The sequence below is a fragment of the Alligator mississippiensis genome, chromosome 7 (assembly GCF_030867095.1).
Source record: "Alligator mississippiensis isolate rAllMis1 chromosome 7, rAllMis1, whole genome shotgun sequence".
In the NCBI taxonomy this organism is placed as follows: domain Eukaryota; kingdom Metazoa; phylum Chordata; order Crocodylia; family Alligatoridae; genus Alligator; species Alligator mississippiensis.
This window is the reverse complement of record NC_081830.1, coordinates 65,825,457-65,847,860: the sequence shown is the minus strand read 5'-3', so window position 1 is coordinate 65,847,860 and position 22,404 is coordinate 65,825,457. Positions and strand designations below refer to the sequence as shown.

At 41.2% G+C, this 22,404-nt stretch overlaps 1 protein-coding gene and 1 long non-coding RNA gene across 6 annotated transcripts in view; one reads left to right on the top strand and one right to left on the bottom strand.

Moving 5' to 3' along the window:
• KCNAB1 (potassium voltage-gated channel subfamily A regulatory beta subunit 1) overlaps positions 1 to 22,404 on the bottom strand; it is a 323,343-nt gene that overhangs the window by 12,332 nt on the left and 288,607 nt on the right. For all 3 annotated transcript variants that reach the window (XM_006275535.3, XM_006275536.3, XM_059731061.1), the window contains 4 exons: positions 21,109 to 21,195; positions 3,553 to 3,638; positions 2,148 to 2,268; positions 1,156 to 1,250 (listed from right to left, as the gene is read on the bottom strand). In XM_006275535.3, the coding sequence (XP_006275597.1) occupies positions 1,156 to 1,250; positions 2,148 to 2,268; positions 3,553 to 3,638; positions 21,109 to 21,195 (389 nt within the window). The remainder of the gene's footprint in view (positions 1 to 1,155; positions 1,251 to 2,147; positions 2,269 to 3,552; positions 3,639 to 21,108; positions 21,196 to 22,404) is intronic.
• LOC109284210 (uncharacterized) lies at positions 1,178 to 15,917 on the top strand. 3 transcript variants are annotated; one of them, XR_009463491.1, is made up of 3 exons: positions 1,178 to 1,265; positions 7,731 to 7,831; positions 11,027 to 15,917. It is a non-coding gene; the product is annotated as an uncharacterized LOC109284210 (long non-coding RNA). The 3 variants fall into 3 exon arrangements; XR_002091575.2 differs by lacking the exon at positions 1,178 to 1,265 and adding an exon at positions 10,795 to 10,912 and having other exon boundaries at positions 3,638 to 7,831; XR_002091574.2 differs by lacking the exon at positions 1,178 to 1,265 and having other exon boundaries at positions 3,638 to 7,831.

The following is a 22,404-nucleotide window of genomic DNA, read 5'->3' as shown; positions in this document are numbered from 1 at the left end:
GGTACTAGGTGGGCTGCAGCAATAACCAGAGACAGCATTGCCTTTTATTGGATTGTGTGTCAATATTTTACAGTGAAACTAGTCAGAAAAATAAAAACAGCCTTGGCTGCAGTCAGATCCTGGCCCATCAGATTGATTCCATCTATAATAGAACAACGAGGAACATTGATCTTTGTGTTCTGTATCCAAGCAAAACCCTTACTCTGCTCTTTTTCTTAGCAGTTCAGTCTTAAAAAGGCTCCAGCATGTAGAAAGTTACATATTGAATATCCTAATGGATAAAACACATGTATGCAATATCTGTATACAAACTGAGTTTGGGATGGTTGGAATACCAATAGTGGGAGAGCAGCATGATGCAGAATTAAAGATAAGTGTAATGCGTTTGATATTCCAGCTGTACCGGGAACACATAGTAGGTAAGTCAGCTAATACCAATACTGCAAGCAGTGAACTGTTAGCTTGGTGAAGGAAACTCCTTTCAAGCCTCTCATACTATTTTTCTTTCCCTCTCCCCTTAGTTTTCCCATGCTTGAGAGACTCTCACTGACCAGAGAAGGCTCCCACTGGAGATCATCAACCTCATTTGGCGCATCACCCAGGGAGAGAGCTGTTGCTTCCTTCTCCTCCTTCATCTACAATCTAGGCAGCATGAGGCATGCTGCTTCTATGAATATAGTAAAAATAGCACCTGCATTGTGAACAATACTTGACATTAGAGTAACGAAGGTCCTAACATGTTACCTCTTTTCTTTGTTATAGAAACCTTCCTGCAATCATTTTATTAGACCTTGTTCTCAAGGGCTTGAAACATCTGTTACCAGACTGGAGAAAAATACAGGTTCTTAGCTGGTGTAAACTGGCCTGGTTCTAACTTCAGTGCATCTGTATTGATTCACACCTGCTGAGGATCTGGGCCAGAAGACTTGCATTAAGTTAATCAACAATCTCAGAATGATGCGTTCAGCTGTGGCAGTGAAACTGAATGATCTTTTATTACATTTTCACTCATACTGAAAAACGGTTGCCAAAGAAACTGAGCTGAACTATCAACGCAGCTGGGTGTAAGGTCAACCTTATTACAATGAATCTGTTTATCTTCTATTTCATGCTTTCACAAATTCAACAAATGAATTTGAGCACAGGGGGAAATACCTTCAGAGAAGCTCTTGAGCTTTCAGGGACCCCATTTCCATATTTCCCTGAGATGATACCACAGGCGAGTGGAGACCACGTCATTGCTCCAACCCCTGCAAAGTAATCAGGTAAGGAAACTACAGTGAATCTGATACTGTTACATCACGAATGTGTCTTTATGCAAACAGAACATACAAACTGGCTGCTCATTCCTAGAAGTGGTAGGTTGTCAGCTGCATCCAGTCAATAAAATGGTAAAAAAAGTCTTTCCCTTGGGACAGCACTGATATGGCTAGTCCATTTTTAAACAAGGCTCTCTGGGACCTCATGGACCATCAAGACAGGTGTTTGTTTCACATTGGCTCCCGCACCTCCAAGTGTATGGAAGTGCCCTGAGGCTGTTCTGGCCATTGATTCAGAGGTCTTGCTGGCAGAGGAGAGTGCCCTCTTCCTCACTGTTTTAGTCCATCATCCCCTTTTTTATCTATACTGAGCCTGACCCCTACAGCCTCCCTAGAAAGAGGAAAATAAAACAGAACATAATCTTGCCTGGGCATTTTCCAGCAGGCCAAAAGAAAGAGCAATGTGGCCCTTAGCCCATGTGCTCTCCCTCCAGCCACTTGGTTCCAGCCCATTCCCATCGCAGATCCCATTCGCCAGGCAGTGGTCTCAAGACTGCAGGAGAAGAAAGTGATGCATCAGAGGCAGCCCAGTCTCCTTCCCCACAGGAGAGATCAGAGCTGGGGGTTCCATTCCTGTGCGCTGTTCAGTGTCACCCTCCTTGTTTTGAGGCATTAACACCTAAATTATCTATCACTTTTTGTCATGCATTAAGACAGCTTCTTTCTTTGGTCCCCAGGCAGTTGCTAAATAGAAGTGTAGCAGAGGATATACAAGGACATAGGCAAAAGGGTATTGGCTTTTTGAACACACATCAGGTCTGTAATCTTATTACCTTACTACCTTGTGAGTAAAAAATGACAGAAAACTGCAGTCTCAAAAGACTTTACCTATTTTGTGGTACAATTCTGGCAGCTGAACTTCTACTTTCTCTCTCTGGAAAAGATGATATTCAGCTTGTTCACATACAGGTGGAATCATATTAAACTGTCTTGCCACAGAATAGGCTTCCTGTAGAAAATCAATACAACCGGACAGAATGGCACATTAACTGAGACTATCCTTGTGGGATAGAGCATACCAATCAATGCTTGCACACACAACTAGCACATCACAGACCTCCTTAAGGACCAGGGTATGCTGACAAATGAAGACTCCAAGGCAACACTCATTTCCATTCCCCAATTCACTGTTTAAATGGCTAGTTTGTACTTTGTTTTCTGTGCATTCCAACAAAAAACCAGCACATTTTCAAGGCATTCTGAACCTAAATCAACTCTCCAGCATGCTAATGGAAAGGCTCTAGGTAACAGCAATGGTCTTTGGATCAAACCCTTACTGGTCTAAAAATGAATGTTTTAAAAATATGTAAATTCTGCTAATTTCATACCCTTTTCAACCTGCAGCTGGGAGTGCAGAGTATGATGCTACTTTGAAATAGAAACTCAATGTGAACCTAACACTTTCTGCCAGCAGCAGTGCATTGGGAACACTCTCATCTTCCCTTCTTTTGGCCTGTGACACTAGAGAATGTTTCTGATTTTATTTCAGCAGTGATTTGTCATTGTGGAATGTGGTAAGGGGCTGTGGACTCTGGATACGTGGTGCCCACAAGCACATGGGACTGGACTTTATGGCTTAGGATGCTCCCTCCAGTTCTCTCTTCCTACGGGGACCATAAGAGTTCATGTTCTTTTCCTGGCATGCACCTTTGGAAACCTTAACATAATTGTTTCTCCCACTCTACAAGAAGGGATTGGAATTCCTCAGCCTGTCAGATCCAGGTCCCCAGAATATGTTATATATGACTGTCAAACAGTGCTGGCTGACCACAACCAATTGACATGTTTTAAAACTTTTCTACCTTAACACATTTAAATACAAACAAAAGAAATCTAATGTCTTCATGGTCTAAATAAGGGTACTGGGGTTGTGCTTTTAACAGTGGATGCTCAGAGTCTGTCTTCAGATGATCAGTCCTCTATAAAATATCTCTTTATTACCTCATTTTTTCAAAGGGCTTTTCTGCATCAAGGATTTATTTTTAGGTGCTACACTGCTACAAAGGAGAGCTAGTGCCAGGGTGATATACTCTGCAGTTAGAGTGAGAGTACCAGCTCTGCTACCTTCATCCATCCTAAAACTCATTTTACACTATACTTGTTACTGGTTTTAAACTGGTTTGGTGGGATGGATTTTAAGACCAGTTAGAATTCAACCTCCACCCTGAAGCTCTGGATGAAATTTAGAGGATGTTATGAAAATCTTCATTACTTTAAAAAAAAAATACTTTACCATGATCTCCATAGCACTCCAGCGTGAAGTTCCCCAGTACATTGCCATTCCCTGGTTAATTACATGTGTCATTGCTCGGACAATTTCTAAAGAAGAAGAAAAAGATTGGTATGCTCTGAAATTCCACATTAACCCATCTATTTAGCACTAGAATTACTTCATATACAACTTCATATACAACTGCAAAAAACAGAGTACATTACACTTTTTACCAGCAGGTACAGTTATTTCTAAATAAGTATCAGCCCAAACAGAATGTTAATATTTCTTATCTATCGTGTTTGCTTTCTAGCATGTTACACAACTCATAGGTAAGACTGGCTTAAACTGTGTGGCTTGTTTTCAGCTTTCAAACCAACCAACATTGGACATTTGGACCTGGCACGTTGGAATTAGATACCGCTCTTTCTTTAATAGTGTAAATCAGGAGTAACTACTAAAGCCAATGTAGTTTCAGTTGTATAACCAGCATGGAGGTAAAAAAAAAGACCCTTGGCTTGGACTGGTGTACTAAATTGAGGCTGAGGTTGTGAATTTCTCAAATCAGGTAGGATTCAGCTCCAGGGTTTGACTCAGGCCCCTCTCCACAGTAAATAACCTGGAGAGGGTCCAGAGAAGGGCAACTCGTATGGTCAAGGGCCTGAAGACCAAGCCCTACGAGGAGAGACTAGAGAAACTGGACCTTTTCAGCCTCCGCAAGAGAAGGTTGAGAGGCGACCTTGTGGCTGCCTTTAAGTTCATCACGGGGGCACAGAAGGGAATTGGTGAGGATTTATTCACCAAGGCACCCCCGGGGGTTACAAGAAACAATGGCCACAAGCTAGCAGAGAGCAGATTTAGATTGGACATTAGGAAGAACTTCTTCACAGTTCGAGTGGCCAAGTTCTGGAACGGGCTCCCAAGGGAGGTGGTGCTCTCCCCTACCCTGGGGGTCTTCAAAAGGAGGTTAGATGAGCATCTAGCTGGGGTCATCTAGACCCAGCACTCTTTCCTGCTTATGCAGGGGGTCGGACTCGATGATCTATTGAGGTCCCTTCCGACCCTAACATCTATGAATCTATGAATAAACACATAAATATTAAATTTCACAATGGGCTGAGAAATTATGCTAAATGGTCAGTAAGAAAAAAATGTCAACCCTAAACAGCTTTGTAGTTCATATAGAGTCATATCAATAACTCTTGTAACATCATATTCTAACTTCAAATATTTCTGCCACTTTGATAGGGGTTAAGTTGGTTGGTAAATGTAAATGTATACAGACCGACTGTGCAGTGGGTAAATGTAAATTGTTTCTTTCTAAACAAGGGACTACAGATCGTGAAGCCTATTTCTGACATTATTTTTTAAACTCTAATAACACAAGAGGGCAGCATGGTAGAAAAAGAGGTCTGGAAAATGTAATGACTGAAAAAAAACATGATTTAAATTCAACATATTTTTAAATTATGTTTTATTAAATGCAAATACTCAGTCTTTTTTCTTTTTTAATAAGGCTATCAAGGTGCCAGTGGTGAAACACAAAGCTGGGTAACTGGCTTGATTTATGCTAATCACGTGTGATACCCTAAGGTACTGGTACTTTAGAAAAAATACCTCTTCATTGTACTGTAATCCCTTTATTCCACACCCAAGTATTTGATTACTTTTTCCTTTCTCTGAAAATTCTAAAATATTTTTGATGTTGTAGGACTAGGACCATGGATGGTGATACTTCATTGATTAATAAAATATTTTGCACAGAAAGTATCTTTCTTCCGTAGACTGCAGAGATCAATACAAAGGTGCATTAGCATTATTCTCCTTATACAGCAATGCAGGAGCTAAAGTCTAGAGGTTTAGTGAACTTGTGTATAGCTGCACAGGGAGTCGGGTTCAGTCAGGACTAGATCCGACTCCCAGGTTCTTGTAGTAGCGTAACAAAGTGGGGGTGACCAAGACACCAGCTCTAGGTGCCAACCCTTCAGGCTGGGATAATACAAAAAATTCAGCTGCTGTCGCCAACAGCACAGCCATTATGCTGCCCTGTGCGTGGCTGCTGCCCAGGATGCTCAAGCACTTGGGCTCCTGGTTCCTTGCTTAGTGCTGAATGGATTTTGCCTCCTCTGCATGGGAAAGCAGCATTACTATGTCTTATCAATGGAAGTTGTCCAGCGCTCGGCACATACAGCATCTTTGTGATCCTTGTGGATGCAAAAATTGGCCCATTGAATTTGAGGTGCTTAAACTTGGTCTTGGTCTGTTTTTCAAAATCTTAGGCAATTCTTTTTTCAAGTGCCCAAGGTAGGCTGCAGGGGTTTAGGTTGTACTCTGTAAACAAACCGCTGGCTAGATTTCTCATCCCAATGACTCTACATTCAGATGGCATATTTGCATGCAAATAAGACAAAGTAACTGTGCTAGTGTTGATTGGTCTTGTGGTTCCAGCTCTGTGCACCACACTCAGTTTGCAATTGTTAAATTCCATAGATGCGAAGGGCAGTGTTGAGCTTTTCACTTTGACAAAGGCTAGAACTGGTAGAACGATGGGGGAGGCTAGAGATGCAATGTCATTATTTTAGAGGCCTTGAGCTAGTTGTTTAGCTTGTATAAGTCATTTGTGCAGCTCCAGTGATTTAATGGAGCTGGGCTGCTTTACACCAGCTAAGGTCTCTACAATTTGACCAGCTATGTAATCGCTGCATGTGGTTAACTTACACAGTACCAGGGCAGCAAGACAGCTCCAAAATTCCAAACTTTTTTTTTCACTAGGCTTAGCAAAATAAACCAAAATTGACAGCCTGAGAGGATAACAGATGAGTGCAGAAAAGTTTCTAAATGCTCCAGGACATTTGCATGCCAGGAATCTCTCTCTGGATTTTATTTCCATAACTCCAATCTATAATAAGATGTAGCTGCTTCTAAAAATAAATAAAGTAAAACAAAAGTCCAGTCACGAGTTTTTATACTGAATATGAAGATTCATGTCAACTAGCAGCATGAAGATGGAAACTTAAAAGTCCCTCATTGTCTAACAATAGCACTGTTCCCTCAAACCAATACAATTTACTGTGTAAAGGTGAAACTAATCTGGATAATATGGAGCAATTTTTGTCTTGATGGTCAAAATCCCTAAAAGATTCATTGGACATCATTTTTCCCCTTGAGCTCCACAGCATCTGGGGTTTGTAAAATGAGTTATTGAGCCCTAGATGCCTTCAAGTCTGTTTCCCCACTGGCAAATCCATAAAGAGCCATACTGGGTGTCCTTGATTCACTGACTACATCATGATACCTTCAGAGGGAATCCCATTAGGAGCCTCTGGCCCCTTAACTTCAGTACATTCAATCAGGATGAAAGTCATGCTTGTGCAAAGCCAGAACAAGGCCTATGCATCCCTTAAGGGATTCAGGCTATGTCCATGATGCACAGGCATCTCTGCACTACATTAATCTAGCTAGCACATTTCCCAAGAGCAGTGCAGCCAGAGCAGCACAGGTTTCAGCTTGGGCTAGCAGCAGCATTAAGTCCCCAGGGTCCTGGAAAGGATTGTACAGTCCACACTGCAGCTGGTGCTGCCGCAGTTTCACTGTTTCTAGTACCCAAGATTAAAGCAAGCATAGGTACGTCTATGTCTGCTCCAATCACTCCTTCCAGTTGCAGTGCACACATTTTCCAGGTAGTTCATAAATATTGCCAGGCCTTTTGGGAGTTTATCCTAAGGCATCAACTCTTGGAATGAAGTGAGGGTGTATATTTCAGTTGTCATTAAAAGGAAAAAACAGGTAAGGTTCCAACCCTCATAGTTGCAAAGAAATACTAACCTAGGTGTTCCCTAAAGGCCAGAGAGCTAGAAAAAGAACGCAAACATGTAATATTAGCTCTGTTTCTTTTTTTCTTTTCTTTTTTAAGGCCACCTTATGCTTTTTGAGCCCTTGGGATTGGTAGAACGTCTGACCCTTTTTCCATATGGTTGAGTTTCACCCTTTGGGAGTACTGTAACTATTTATGTGGTATCTAGAATGTGTTTCCTGATTAGTGCTCATTGTCAATACTGGGAAATGAAATCAGTATTGATAACTGGGTATCCTAGTGTTGTGAAGAGCAGTAGCTGATGAGACATTCTGGCCTGCGCTTCCTGGTGTTCAAGAATCACAGTAAAGATGTCTTCTAACTGCCTGCTGTGGTGCTGTTGCAGGACCTGCGACTTCCATTTCTACATCAACTTCAGGAACCTGAATCCTCCAGGACAACAGAAGATTTTCCCTTTTCATTCTTCCTCTGTCCTGGTCCCAAATCGTAAGAAGCTGGTGATATTTATGAATAATCATAGCTGTATAATCACTGTCCTGTCCACCATTAATAAGCCTCTCTGTTGCTAAGCCTGGGCACAACCACCCTTCTGCATGAATGACAGTTTCTAGGTAGAATGATCATTTTGAATTTAACAATGAACTTGAAGGCAAGATTAATTTTTAGGGTCGTATTTTTAGAGTTGTATCTAAACAAATGAGTAATTAGACACTTAATCCACGCAGTAAAAGGGGGCTTCAGACAGCCGATGCACCATTTAATTCTGGAATCTCTTATATTCACATGATGCCACAAATTCAGGTTTAAAAATATCCTGACATATCATGATCCAAGGAGAATGAGACTCTCACTGCATAGTAAGACTGTCTGACAGTTTTAAAATGCTTTAAATGTCCTTCATTGCTTAAGACTCAGTGATTTGCTTGTTTATTTTTTCTATTTCAAAGCATAGTATGCATTAAGAGGTCCAATGCATCACTTCAGGGATTCAATATATTCAAAAGCATGCTAGCATTAAAAAAAAAACATGGAAAAATACTTCTAATACTTATTTTTTATGCATTATAATACATTTCCTTTAAAAAGCAGTGGACAAAAATAACTTAAACCAGACCTAGGAAACATAAGAAAGTGACCCTAAGATCTAGTAAAGCACAGGTTGCCTTTCAATCAGCAGGAGCTGTCATTTTCTACTAGGTACCTTCAGGAAGAAGCTACAAGAAACTGATTGGAGTTTAAATCTATGTGATGGATTTTTGACCTATTAAACTACAGTCAAGTTATGATGACCATTGCTATTGATCAGTAAGATGGATTGAGAAAGCCTGGTGTATTACCACTTATTAAATTACATGCTACATTTGTTGGTACTTATTTTACAGTCTACAGCATCTGTTCTTCAGGATAGATTTCCCTTTGTATCGTGAGGATTCTTACTCTGTTTGAAAAAGATCAAGCAAAACAGCTTAGCAGAGGATACATTACACTGAAATCTTGGAGGGGTTATGCAATTTTTCGCAGGTAGTGACAAGCAGATAAGCATGATAAAGTCTGCACCTGTACTCCTATGGGGCACGTCCAGATGAGCGCACATGTGCCTCTTGCCCCGCCTCAAACCCCTTTGAGGCAGGGCAAGAGGCACATGTGGGAACAAAAAAATGTTCCCTGCACTGCAAGTTTGCAGTGTGGGGAGAAAATTAGACCCCTGGATATCCAGGGGTCTAAAAAAAACGAAACAAAAAAAAGTGTGGCAGGGCATGGGCACCGGAGCATGGCAACTGGAGGCTGGGTCCTCCAGGGAGATGCTCTGGCTACCAGAGTGCCTCCATGGTTGGCCCTTCACCCTGGTGCTGAAACACGTGGCTGGCCAGGCCACATGTTCAGCACCAGGGCTCCCGTGATGGTGAGTAAGGGGTTGGGGGGGCTGGAGGAGGGGGGAGGTGACCATGAGGGGGACCCCCACTGGCCCTGCCTGCTCCCCCAATCCCTGCCCTGCCCAGCCCCTCCCCCTGCCAGCCCTGCAGATTCCTCAATCTTTGCCCAGCTGGGCCCTGCCACCCTCAGGGCTCCTGTGCTGCCTGGCTGGGCCGGACCCAAGGCAGCAGGACCCGGTGGGCGTGGTGCGCAGTCCCTGCATACCGCACCAGGTCCTGCCACCCTGGGCCCGGTGCAGCTGGGTGGCACAGGGACCCCGAGGGCGGCAGAACCTGGCTGGGCCCATCACATGGTCCCTGCCTGCTGCATCAGGCCCTGCCACTAAGGGCCTGGCCTGGCCGGGCAGCAGAGGGACCCAAGGGCCAGCAGGACGCAGCTGGGCCCGGCATGTGGTCCCCGCGTGCGGCACTGGGTCCTGCCATGAAGGGCCCAGCCTGGCCAGGCAGCAGAGGGGCCCCAAGGGCAGCAGGTCCTGCCACCAAGGGCCTGGCCTGGCAGCAGAGACTTGCTTCCATGGCTTAGAGCACCCCACTCCCACTGCTGCTGCTAAATGTAACTTATGGGCCCTTGGCATGGGGGCTGTGGCCCTCCAGGGGGAGCTGGGGCCCTGTGGGGGGGCTGCACCCTGTGAGGGGCAGGGGACCCACCCCTCCTGAGCAGCCCCCTCACAAGGTCCCCCACACCCACAGTCCCCCCCAGCAATCACCCCACACCTACCCACGCATCAACCCACATCCCTCCACACACACCCACCTGCCTTCCCCCACACCCCTTCCTGCAAATACCACATCCCCCCATCACACACCCATCATGTGTGAAGAAAACCAAAAGTATACATCAACACATATAGGTATTTAGAATTTATTTTATCATGATGATAGAGACACTGGTAGGCTTCCAAATTGCTTTAACATTGTAATATTGGGGTATTTTTAAAAATGGATTTGGGATGCTGCTGCAGCAGTCCAGCTGACACAAGGGGTGGTGTCCCCAGGTACCAAGTGGTTGAGCCCCAGAAGCTCCAGAGACTGAGTAGCCCTGAGCTACTTGCCAGGGCAGGTTTTTGTACTGCTGGAGCCAGAACAGGGCAGCTTTTTATACTGCTGGGGACAGCACAGGTGCTGGCCCTGGGCTCTAGCTCCCCCTGGCTGCAGATCCGGGAGGAGCCAGGCAGGGTTATTTTGCCCCAAGTGGCATAATTTGCTCCACACCAAAGTGCATGTCTGAGCACGTACGCTGAGGCAAAAAGCCCCGGTTCAAATCTGCACCGCTTCTATTTCAGCTGCTGCAAATCCACATGCTTGCATGTGTGGACGTGCCCGTGAAGGCGCTCTCACAACTGGACAGTGGTCCTTTTACTCTGCTTCACATTTTAAAGAAAGTTTCAGTTAGTAACTTGCTACATTTTATTTGGGGTGAAATGCGTTCCTCCATGAAAGAGTGGGAAGCAGGATCTTCTGCAGCTTGTTCCTGTTCATCTGACCACAGCACTTTTATTTCTTTCATTTCAAAAGCCTCACTGAATTTCTTTGTGGGTTGACTCTGGTGCAGTAAAGAGCATGATGAACAAGGAACTACCTTGGTACTGAATAATCAAAGTACCTTAAATATCTTCAAGCAATAGACTAACTGGTAACCAATGCCTGCTTCTTCATGTTATTTTTGTTTAGCTTTTATATCTTTTCTCAGCAATAACATTTTAATCTCATAATATTTCTCCCTCCCTTTATTTTCTCCTTCTGTTAGGCCTTGATTGCAGAAAGATGGAACGCAAAACCAGAATAGGTGGAATGCAAACCTATGGCCCAAAATATACCAAATGGATCAAGACCATGCCATGACAAGAAATGTAAAACCTGACAACATATCTCCACCACTCCCACAATAACTACACCCCACAACAGAACCATCACCACTCCTGGATCTTACACCTGCACCTCCAGGAATATAATACATCTTATCCAGTGCACTAAATGCCCTGATGGACAATATGTAGGAGAAACCAAACAACTACGTACCAGAATGAACACACACCAAAAATCTATCAAAGACAAGAATACCCAATTACCTGCGAGGGCACATTTCTCACAAGAAAACCACTCTCTTTCTCCAATCTCTCAGTTCTAAACCTCAAAGGGAACTTACAAAACACTTCTCAAAGACGAGCCTATGAACTTCACTTCATCAACCTACTGGATACAAAAAATCATAGACTAAATATAGACATTGGATTTATGGCACATTATAAACTGCCCAACATCCGATACCCCAGATAATCTCTCTACTTTTTACTGGCTACATCTTATCACCAGGTTTCCATTCCCCTTCTCCCCCTGCCACGTGTTTCGCACCCACTGACTGCCTCAATTTGCATTTTCACTGACTGGCATTCTTGCATACTGGCTTCTATTCCATCCTATCCAAGAAAAGCACAGAACAACTGCAGATACTTCCTCAGCCTGAAGAAGGGTGTTTGTGCCTAAAAGCTTGCAAAGAAGAATTTTTCCAACTATTTTAGTTGGCCTAAAAGATATCCAGTTTAACCAAAGAATGTTGTCAACCAGAATAGAAAGGGTTTATTCTGGTCAGTTAAATGCATTGCCAATGATGTCTAACTAGTTCTGGGGAGAGGTCTGTGATTGAGAGTAGGTCAATCACAGAAGAACAGAAATGTATTGGTGACTGCCAGGTTTGGAGGCAGAGGCTGTTTAATATTTTAATAAGGGAATATTTATAAGCTAGAGCACTGTTTCACTTGGATTATCAGTCTGAAGTAGGTTAAAGTTACTTCATCTGGGTCAGATCCTGATCTTTGTGCTAACACACGCTGGGCTTCGAAGGAGCATCATCCATTTATTTGTATCACAGTACACAGAGACCAGCTGGGGTAGCACAGCATCAACCCTCAGTAGGATTCCCACCTTTACTTTATCAGTGACACAGACTTGCTCCCTTAGTTCCCTGCTTTTCTAATATAGCATGAAAATGTTTCTCCCAGGGTGCTCCTTCCAGGTGGAAGTACTTGGAATACCTCGTTCAGATATGGCAAGCCTCCATCTCCCTTATTTGTAATGCATCCAAGCAACCCAACTGTGACTAGGCAGAGACGCTGCAATTGTTACTACTCACCAAGTCAGAATTCTTCACTTCCTGTTTAATTATCTCCAACTCTATCCTGATCTGTTTGTTTCACTCACCGCTTTCTTCCTTTCTATTTACATTGTAGGTTGTTTGGAAGCTGGGACTGTCATTTATCTTACCTTTTTTAGTCAAGAACAATAGAACCCAACCTTGTTGTTGGGCTCTGCTGTAAAATAAGTGTTAAGTAATGGTGGGATCCTGCCTCTCTTTCTGTTGCCTACTGGGGCTTCTGCAGTCACAAATGGTGGGATATTGGAGGGAGTGGGGAGGGAACAAAAAGGAAGAACACTGAGAAATATCAATTGAATCCAAAACTTTGCAATGCTTTAGACAGCTTGGTCTCCATAGTAAAAATTATCTGGATTTTCCTGAGCAGTAGGCAACTCCTACTCATATCATTAAAGTTTTTTATTAAAGTATGAAGACATTTTATTTCTGAAGGAAGTGATGAATTCATGGCAACGGCTAGAGACTGGCAGACAATGTGGGAGATATTGTATTACTAATAATTATTTTTCATCATGAATATACAATTATTTGCACAATTCTCACTTCCGACAGATGAGCCCTGCATAGGAACCGCCAATTAAAATGAACCATGCTCTCTTTCTTGCTTTCAGACCACCATACTTGTTCCTTTTGTGACATGTAATACATTTACATTGAGGTTTCTCAAAGTACAGGCTAATGCATGGAAGGCAAACTTAAGGTTTGCCATCTACAAAACAGGGATTATACTAAGCTATCTCACAGGGATGTTCTGAGGCTTACTGACTGAACTCCCTTGATATTTCTGCACAAAGGTACCATGAAGGTGCTTACTAATTTGTTATTAAATGTATTATATTACCATTATTTACTAAACAGAAATTGATTGTTTGGAAAAAATCATTGTTAAAATATTTTACTTAGTAATTCCATTGCACAAAATATATAAATAAACCCCACATATACTCCCCTGCCATAAACCATGGAAAATTTCCTCCTCCTTTGCAATAAATATCATTGTGGACACAAGCAACTACTATCAGTTTTGGAAAAAAGAAGTATTAATCCTTGAATCCTGTTCTGTGTTACAAATAAGGAATTGTTAGCATGTGCTTTGTCCAAGATTTTAAATTAGCAGCTGCTGGAATGTTAGATTCTGATCTTGCAATGGACAACGTGTGGACACACTGCTGGGTCAATGCAGCGCCCCACTGACATCAGTAGGTCTCAGCATGGTGCAACAATCTGCCTGAGCCTTGTCAGTTGCTGGACCCAGGTCTCAGTCACTTCCTAGAGTGTACACGGGCTAAACTGGAACTCGCGTGAACTGCTATTTTCCAATTAACTAGCAGTGATGAGCATTCAAAAGTGAAAATTGTTCATCTGTTTGCACCTGTATTATTTGTAACCTGGTTCTGTCTGCTGCTGCAAAAAATAAATAATGATGGTTGCTAAGCTGGCTACACTGCTGTTCTGATCTCATACTCGTTTAGAATCATTTTATTTTCTCCCAAATACAAGCATATTATTAATAAATCCCAAGTTGGTGTCTTTTAATTCTCCTATTCCTAATGGATCCTGTATGCAACATGGCTTAGAGGTGGGCTGCTACATCTCATCAAAATTCAGTTAATTCTGATTTTTTTCCCTGGATAGTTGAGGATAATGACTTGTTCAGAAGCTTGGGGAGTGAGTCACAAATCCATTCCCACTGAATAATACCAGCAGAGCCTTTCCACATGATAACCACAAACAAAACAGCATTATTTTTAGCTGCAAACAGCTTTTTAAACACCACCTGCACCTTCCTGTAACCACTGATGCAATAACTATGTTTACAAAACAATGGGATAATAAGCATGAAACGTACCAGTGAGATAAAGAGCATCAAAACATGTGAAATTATCAAGTTTCTCTTTGTTATCTTCCTAATCATAGGAGATGTCTTTTCACATCTATCTACTGAACAGGGAAGGTAAATCCCACACACCAATGTCTCCACTTGTGTATGGAACTGAGGCTCAGCTTCCTCTGTAGAGCCAACCAGCCCTGCTCCATGGATTCCAGATGCAAACAGAAGGAAAGAGTGAAGACCAGATGGGCTGAGTAGCATTGCACAGGAGAGATGAACATTGTAAACTTTTCCACCTCCTCCAATCTTAAGGAGCCAGTCACAGCTGAGGCCCGTCACAGCTAATGAAATCCCTATCAGCATGACTCACACAAGCCTGGGAGTCAGAGATGGTACAGAAACCAAGGGCCTTCACATTCACCATCCTGCACAGTGCCAGTGGTGCCCCAAGTTTGGAAGCTCGTTCTGCAGCTTATACCTCACTCCCTTGGTTCTCTTCAGTAAAACAATAGAAGCTGAACACTGCATGGAGATCTTTTGGGATATTCCCTATCCCAGGACACAGTCTACAGACCTTAGCCCCATGCAAATGTTTTACTAGAAAAAACTTCTGTGGTTTGTTGGGATTATTTTCCATGCTAAGAGCTAGCTCATCCTTAGTCATTGCTGCTTAAAAAGGTAAATTGCTAAATCAAACTGTTAATAATGGTGCCTAAAGTTGCGAAAGTTCCAAAAAGCATTTTCCCATCCAGAACCTCGATACTTTTTGTCAAAGAACTGGTGTTGCTTATCCAAAGGAATTATTATTTGAAAAAGTGGGAGAAAAACATACTTTTTAAAAAGACAGGTGAAACACAGATCCCTGACAAGGAGCCTTGCACATACCATGACTTTCTACTGCAGTTTACTGAATTCTAGAGAGTTCAGATTCTACCTCCTGCTTTGGACTACTGAGCAACAAACTCAGACCTGGGACTCTGGTATGAGCCCATCACTACTTATTTAGATAGTTCTTGGAATTCTAATACAGGTTTGTAAGCTCTTCTAACACACTGTGCTGTTACATTTTACTCTACTACACCTGCCACTACAAAACACTTGAGATTTTTGCTTGTGAGATCCCTGGCAGATCAGAGATGCTGCCAAAACTCTACTTAGTGGTATTTCCATTTGTGGAAATGGTTCACAGAGATGTCTACATTGGCAGAGTTTGTAACTTAATGCATGTGTCTAACTCTGCTGAAAACCTACTGAGAGGGGACAGAGAGGGACTTCACTGGTGGGGCTGCAGGATGAAGTAAGAGAGCATCTGGCATACTGAAGAGTCATTCAGGGGATGTTGGGAATGGAATAATGACCGTGGTGAAAGCTGAGGAAAAGAACAGAGAGAATGGGAATAGTTCTCATCTGAATGAATACAGTCCTCCATTGAAGTCTGGAGCAAATCCTTTTCTTTAGTCTCCTCAACAGCTGATTTTGTGTTATAATAAACATGTTTCAGTATTTGTCTAGGATACAGGAAAAAGACTTTTTGGTAAATATGAGTTTTTAGTTAAGCAGAGTGTATTCCCTCTCCTTGGAGACTATAATTGTCGCTCAAATATATTTCTAAATGTAAATTATTGAAAGTCTTCCAATAAAAATGCTTAAGACTCAGTTATTCAAGATGCTAAGCACAAGAGTTTAAACTGATCGCTATGAACTTAAACACACTGCAACAGTTGGGAACAATCTAGCTTTGACGGGGCATGGGCTAGATGATTAGGTGTTTCTAATTTCTATGAAATACTCTGGAGTACTCCAAAAATTCAAATCTGTTCCAGGTCACAAGCAAATTGAATCAGATCATTTTAATCCAGTCCCTCAAGATGATGTATGTATTTAACAAAACCATATATCGCACAATACATTTTCCAGGCCTGAAAGCTTTCTAGTCATCAGAGATCACAGATAAATAACACAGGTGTTTTAGATGAGGAGAATTAAAGGTGATTTGTACAGTACTTGCCAGCATTTTGTCTCTTTAATCAGTTCTGCTTTCTGATTTTGTTAAAATGGACAAGATATATACAAAACAACCTCATTAAAATGAACCCTGTTTGTAACAAACCCCCGTTATTAACAATCCCAAGAGCAGGAACCAATTTTTCACAATTATAATGCATCAAATTGACTAACCCTATTATAGTAAACACCCTATTTTAATGAACTTTTATCGGTCCCCTGTAGTTTCATTATAATGAGGTTGTACTATATATATATAAACAATGAAACCAACAGGGGAAAAGTAGGGTATAGAGACCAGAGAAATTTATGGCATATTATATAGAAAATAAATCTCTGTAGGCAGATCCCAAAAGGCTGGGAGATCAGGCTCAGAGCTTGGCTGGTTGCTTTGAACTATCAAGATCTTGAGTCTGCAAAATATGACCATCTTTTCCTGACGTGATTTTAATGCAAGATTTTTCAGGATTTCCATTTCAGGCTGGAAATACCACAGGATTTCCTTTTGCAGAATTTTGGCAGTTGTGAATATTATGGAAGAGAAGCAGAAAAACGAAAAGGTTAATATTTCAGATCTTCTCGGTGAGCGCTCTACAGTTAATGAAAAAGGCTGATCCTTTTTCCTCAAGCTAGTTCAAAGTATGATGTGCTGGAGTACAATGTCTAGATTATGCTTGCAAGAAATTCAGGTTAGGGGAGGAATACTCTAGCTATAAGGCATTTGTTATTCACTATGGATAGGTATGATTCCCTACATTTTGGCTATCCATAAATTAACAACATGTAATCAACCTGTTTATTGATTTTTTTTTCTATTCTGGATCCACCAAGCCAAAGAAAACCTGCTTTCCCTATGGTAATATCTCTAGAAAAAAAAAACAATGGACACATTAGGAGTAAGAATTTGAAAATGACTGTGGGATTATATTTCTCTCCAGGAAAGCTTAACATACATTTTGTATGCCAGATATTGCAGAGTTGACAGATGGCTCAGCAGATGCTCTGGGATAGAAGTAGCTTACTAGGTGAATCAAAATAAAAATAATAAAGCAAGAAGTACATGAAGGGAGTAAACTCCATACCATTCACAGTCAAAGCTACCATCTTTGAAAGAAATCTCACCTAAGACCTAAGCGTTATAGCAGTATAGCATGCTGTAGAATTCCAGTTCACTTCCTGCTATTTCAAATAGTGTTTGAATTCACAATTCAAATGGAATCACTTTCCTTTTCTATTTCTAGATGTATAAAAACTGTCATTAGGGCCAAAGGAGGAAAATGAATGGGACAACATTTTTTTGTAAACTATATTATTAATCCTTTCTATTCAATTAATCTGCTTTATGGTGCACATTGATCCATTTACAGAATAAGCATTAAGGTTCAGCAAGAAAGTCCTTCCATGCTTTTATGGCACTATGTAGCAAAGTGCATCCAATGATATATGTTGGTATCTTCCAGGTGCAGTATCTTAGCAGTACTTTGGTTTGAGACAGACAAGTCTTTGAGAAACAGAAAGTTAAGGAACTTTTTTTAGCCTGTCATCAGCAGAGAAGTCAGTTCACTTAAACGGGTACCACTAGATCATTGGAGATGCTGCAGAGTAGCGAAAAGGCCTAGGTACAAGACAGGTAGGCTGCTCTTACCTGATTTATGACATTTAAAAAGAAATGCTGCCATATGCAAGAAGGAGGTAGGAAGAACTTTAGCTTTATTTGACAGGGATGAAGGGGTGGTAAAAAATGGATTCCTTTTTTAAGTGTGTTTGAGATCTGGAAGAAGAGGAGAATGAGCTCTCTAGCTGCCACTGTAAAATCCTTGGATTCAGTGAAGAAAGTTAGCAGGAAGGGCAAGGGAAGATTAAAGTTCCCAAGGAAAATCCTGCTTTGGAGTCCCAGGATTTTACACTTACCAGAGCCCATCTAACTGTTGAGCTCTGCTTCTTACAGGTGAGACGGGGGTGGTAGATTACATGTAATACAGTCTTGCATGACAGTCTGGCACAAGAGGTACACACAGTCAGAATGGGTGGCATGAGCCCACTGCAATGGCAACATTTGTTCTGGGAGTTGCATGGATTTTACCCCAGGGTAGAGTTAAACCATGCTGAAAGGGGTGAGACCTGACTGAGGAAAATCTTCGTACCAACAGTTTACCTTCTAAAGCAAAATGTAAGCAGGGAAGCACAACTATGAGGTAACTCGTACTAGCATTCCAAATTCTGCAGTTCTGCTGCTTTCTCCTGGTATTTAAAGCATGATGTAGGTGAGAATCCTTCTAGATAAATATCTGAATTAAATATGCAAAATCTGCACTGTGTTGGTTAGCACTGACTGGCCAAACTGTACATTATCATTTGTATTCCTGTAGTACCTAGACAATCTAGTCATGGGCAAGGACTCCCTTGTGCCAGGCAGTATTTCAACAAAAAACAAAGATATTTCCTGGGCGTGTGGTGCTTGGTTGGGTGTAAAACTCTTAGAATTAGATTTCTGGTTTTTAAGCTGTCTCGACACTGCCTCAGGCATGTCAAGGAGTATCTCAGTAAGGCATGCCATGCCACCTTGCACAGCCTACCTTCCAAAATAGTTAACAGCCACTATAGTTTTGTGCATTACATACAGAAAGCCAGAGCTTATTGGCATATGCTTAGCACTGTAAAGGTAGCTACTTCTGCTTGTGAGGTTGTGCTCATGGAGCAGACATGATCTGCGTGAGGTGGTGTAGGCATGTTCCTAGGCATTTATGAATTTAGAATTTTCTTTCCAGGAAATTATCACTTAAAATGTGCTGTTTCTGTGATCGTGACTACAGGTAAAGCATTTTGTAGAATGCTCCCAGAAAGCAAATGCAAAAGGAACCATAAGTCAATTCATGGAAAACTTTTGCAATGTTTTTTCATCTGCCATAGCTCAGATGTTCAAACCTGGTAAAAGTTGGTAAAATTTTCTTATAATAGGTTTCTGTCTAAGTAGTGACCATATATTTAAATAGACCTGGCAATAGTAAAAGAAACTCAGAAAGGCACTTCTGGGTTATTCTCCTTCTGCTCAATCAAGAATATAAACATTATAACAGTCTCAGATACAAAGTGCACACGTATAAAATACACTCTGTACTGTTACATTATATTACAACTGACTGAGCCAAAAGGTCATTTCTCCCTCCAAGACACAATATGTTGTTTTCTTTGACCTAGTAAATCTCCATTGGTCTTAAAAACCTCAGGCCAGTTTCCTGAACTTGTAGCTACAGGGTGTTGTCAGTCAGTGTAATGTTAATGCAATCCACACTTAGGGTTCAGACTGATCTAGTTTTTGTTAACAAACAAGCATCAAGACCTCTGAAATTCAACCTACAAGCTTAGAGCAAGGTTGTTAACACTTTCAGGATGTTTGGTAAATTTACTTCCTCATGACCCATGGCAGATTCAGATTCCCCAGATTGCAAGCTTTAAAAAAAAAAATAAAAAAAATTCTAGTTCTTGTGGTAGAGAAGATAATTTGAGTCTGAACATGGATAGGGCCATGTTAGTTTGAATAAATGCCTAACATCTAAGGCAAATGTAAACAGTCTCCATTAGACAGGGTACTTACTCCAAAGCATAGTAGGAGGAGCCACGTTTTCAGATGACGGAGGAGTACACTAAAGCATGTAAGCAGCTATTATCAGGTAAGTAAAGAAGCAGGTGACAACTCAATAGAGGGTAGAAATAGAAGTGGTCCAACTGCTGCCAACTTCAGCCACTGCTGAAACCAAGCTTCTGTCAGATGGGGGAGCTGGTATGATTCATGGTGCCACCAGAGGTCAAGTCTTTATTATTTATGCTATACTTTGAAAATGTGCCAGCTAATGTGTCACTATCACTCCTTTAAATCCTACTTTTGAACAGGCTGACCTTGTAAATAGATGCTAGTAGATAAAACTAATTTTGTACCTCTCTCTGCTTGGATACACCGTTAAAAACAACGTGGCCTTCTTCAGAGAACGAGTGACATGAATCTGACTTTAAAGACTCCTCATCAAGCTCTCTGATATACTAAGTATTCCATTCAATTCATACCATTCCATACTATGGAATAGCACAACCGACTGCCTGAGTAAGTATTCATGTACCATTCTGACTCTGCATCAAAGTCAATGGGAGTTTTAGATTTCAAGCAGAGTTGAAGAGAGGCCTATATGAGTAGGGGATGACAGAAGAACGTCAGTAGACCTCAACCCAGAAAATATGTATTTTATTTTATCTCTTATTGAGGATAATGTAATGGGTATTGGGTTATGCAGCCTTCCTGTATCAAGCCTAACTGTGAATCTTTGCTTGTCCTGAGAACCTCTGGCACTTTCATGAGTAGTTCCACTTAAGTCAATGTGAATGGCTGCTTCCCAGTGGCAGCAAGGCATTTACAAATTGGCCCTAAAATATATGAACCTTTATGGTCACAAGCAGGTTTCAGAAACCTAAACAGGCAAGAAAATATATTAAAAGAAAATACAAGTAGATTTCATTTGGCATGAATACGTTCTGCTATTAGATTCAAATACAAGTACATGTTAGAGTTATCTGATAAAATTAGGAAAAAGGAAATAAACTTGGAAAAGTGAACAGCTTTTTAGTCATCATAGGGATATAAAATATGCTCAATTTTTTTTTTTTTTATGAGCAATGAACTCATTTTGTTTAAGTGTAAATATTTAAGACTCCACAGTATCATCTGTGAGACATTTTAATCTGCCCTGCCTGAATTTTAATGAAAACAGATTTTAATTTTCTAATATGATAGGTGTAAGCCTCTGAGCCAGAATCAATCACATTAAAATCTTTTATTAAAACTTTCACTAACCTTCCATGGGGGTATTATTGTCTGGTCGATTTGCAAAGACTACATCCACATACTCAAGTTGCAGTCTCTGGAGAGAGGCCTTTAATCCTAGAAGCAGCAAGGGGGAAGGGGGAGAGGGGAGGGAAAGAAGCCATGCTATTAGAAACAGCCAGATTGATGTTTGTTGTACATCATCAAAGAGCAACCAGTTCCAAAATATCATTGTATTGTACTACTTTACAATACCCACACAAATGGATTATATTGTCTCATGTTTGCTGTGTACATTAAAAAAATACTACCTTGGATTTCATGCAGAATTTGTAGCCCTCCACAAGATTATTTCTTAATTAAACTTAAATTCAAATTGGAAAAGACACACATTTATCAACTGCATCCTGGCAAGCCTGTCAAATTGCAGCCTCCAGGGACAGAGTTCAGAGTACTGATTTTGTTTCACAGTTAATCTAATCAAAATCATGTCACAGAGTAGTTCTATGTAACCCCATGGCATATTACATTGGTACTGTTCCACATAATTAAGCTCTCCACTCCGGGGACTTTCTAGATCTGAAAACCTAGAGGAGAAGAAGCATGACATTCTGTTATGTATTTATGATTACCAAGAGAATATAACACTAAAGAAAACTTGATACTGAATGGGGTCTTTAAGATTCACCTTTACCAGGTAAGCAGAATGTAGCCTTTATGGTAAAGGATCATACTATTTAAATAGTAAACTGCAACCAGCTATACTCCTAATGTTGCATAGGAAGACAGGCTATACAGAATGGAAAAGTAGTTTCATGGCTTCACCTCAAGGCTTCACCTTTGGCACTGGGGGTCAGAAGACAATATGTTCTGCCTATGACTCTCAGGTTTTTTGGGAGAGAGTCTGAACAGAATCTTTGTTGTACTTTCATTTCTTCACCTGTAAATGCTTCCAGACTTTGCAGAAGAATTGTGAGACTTTTTTCCCCCACGTGCTTTCCCCCAAATTTCTGCCACCCCCATAGTTTAAGATTGACAGTTGGATGGTGCCATAACAATGTAATGTTCTGTAAGGTGTTTACATGGCTATAAGATTAATATGTAATCAGTCTTTTAGCACCCACATAGTGTATTATAATGCTACATTTAGTTTAAATAAAAAGAGAGGCTAAAAACTCCTCAGCAGGTGTGAACTGGTATAGCTTCAGAGGGCTAACTCCTTAGCTGGTGTACATCAGAGCTATGCTAGCTATAATCTAAAGTCTAGAGGTATTTATGATGACAAGCGTAATGGTTCAGATAACTGATAACATACGAGTTTCACAG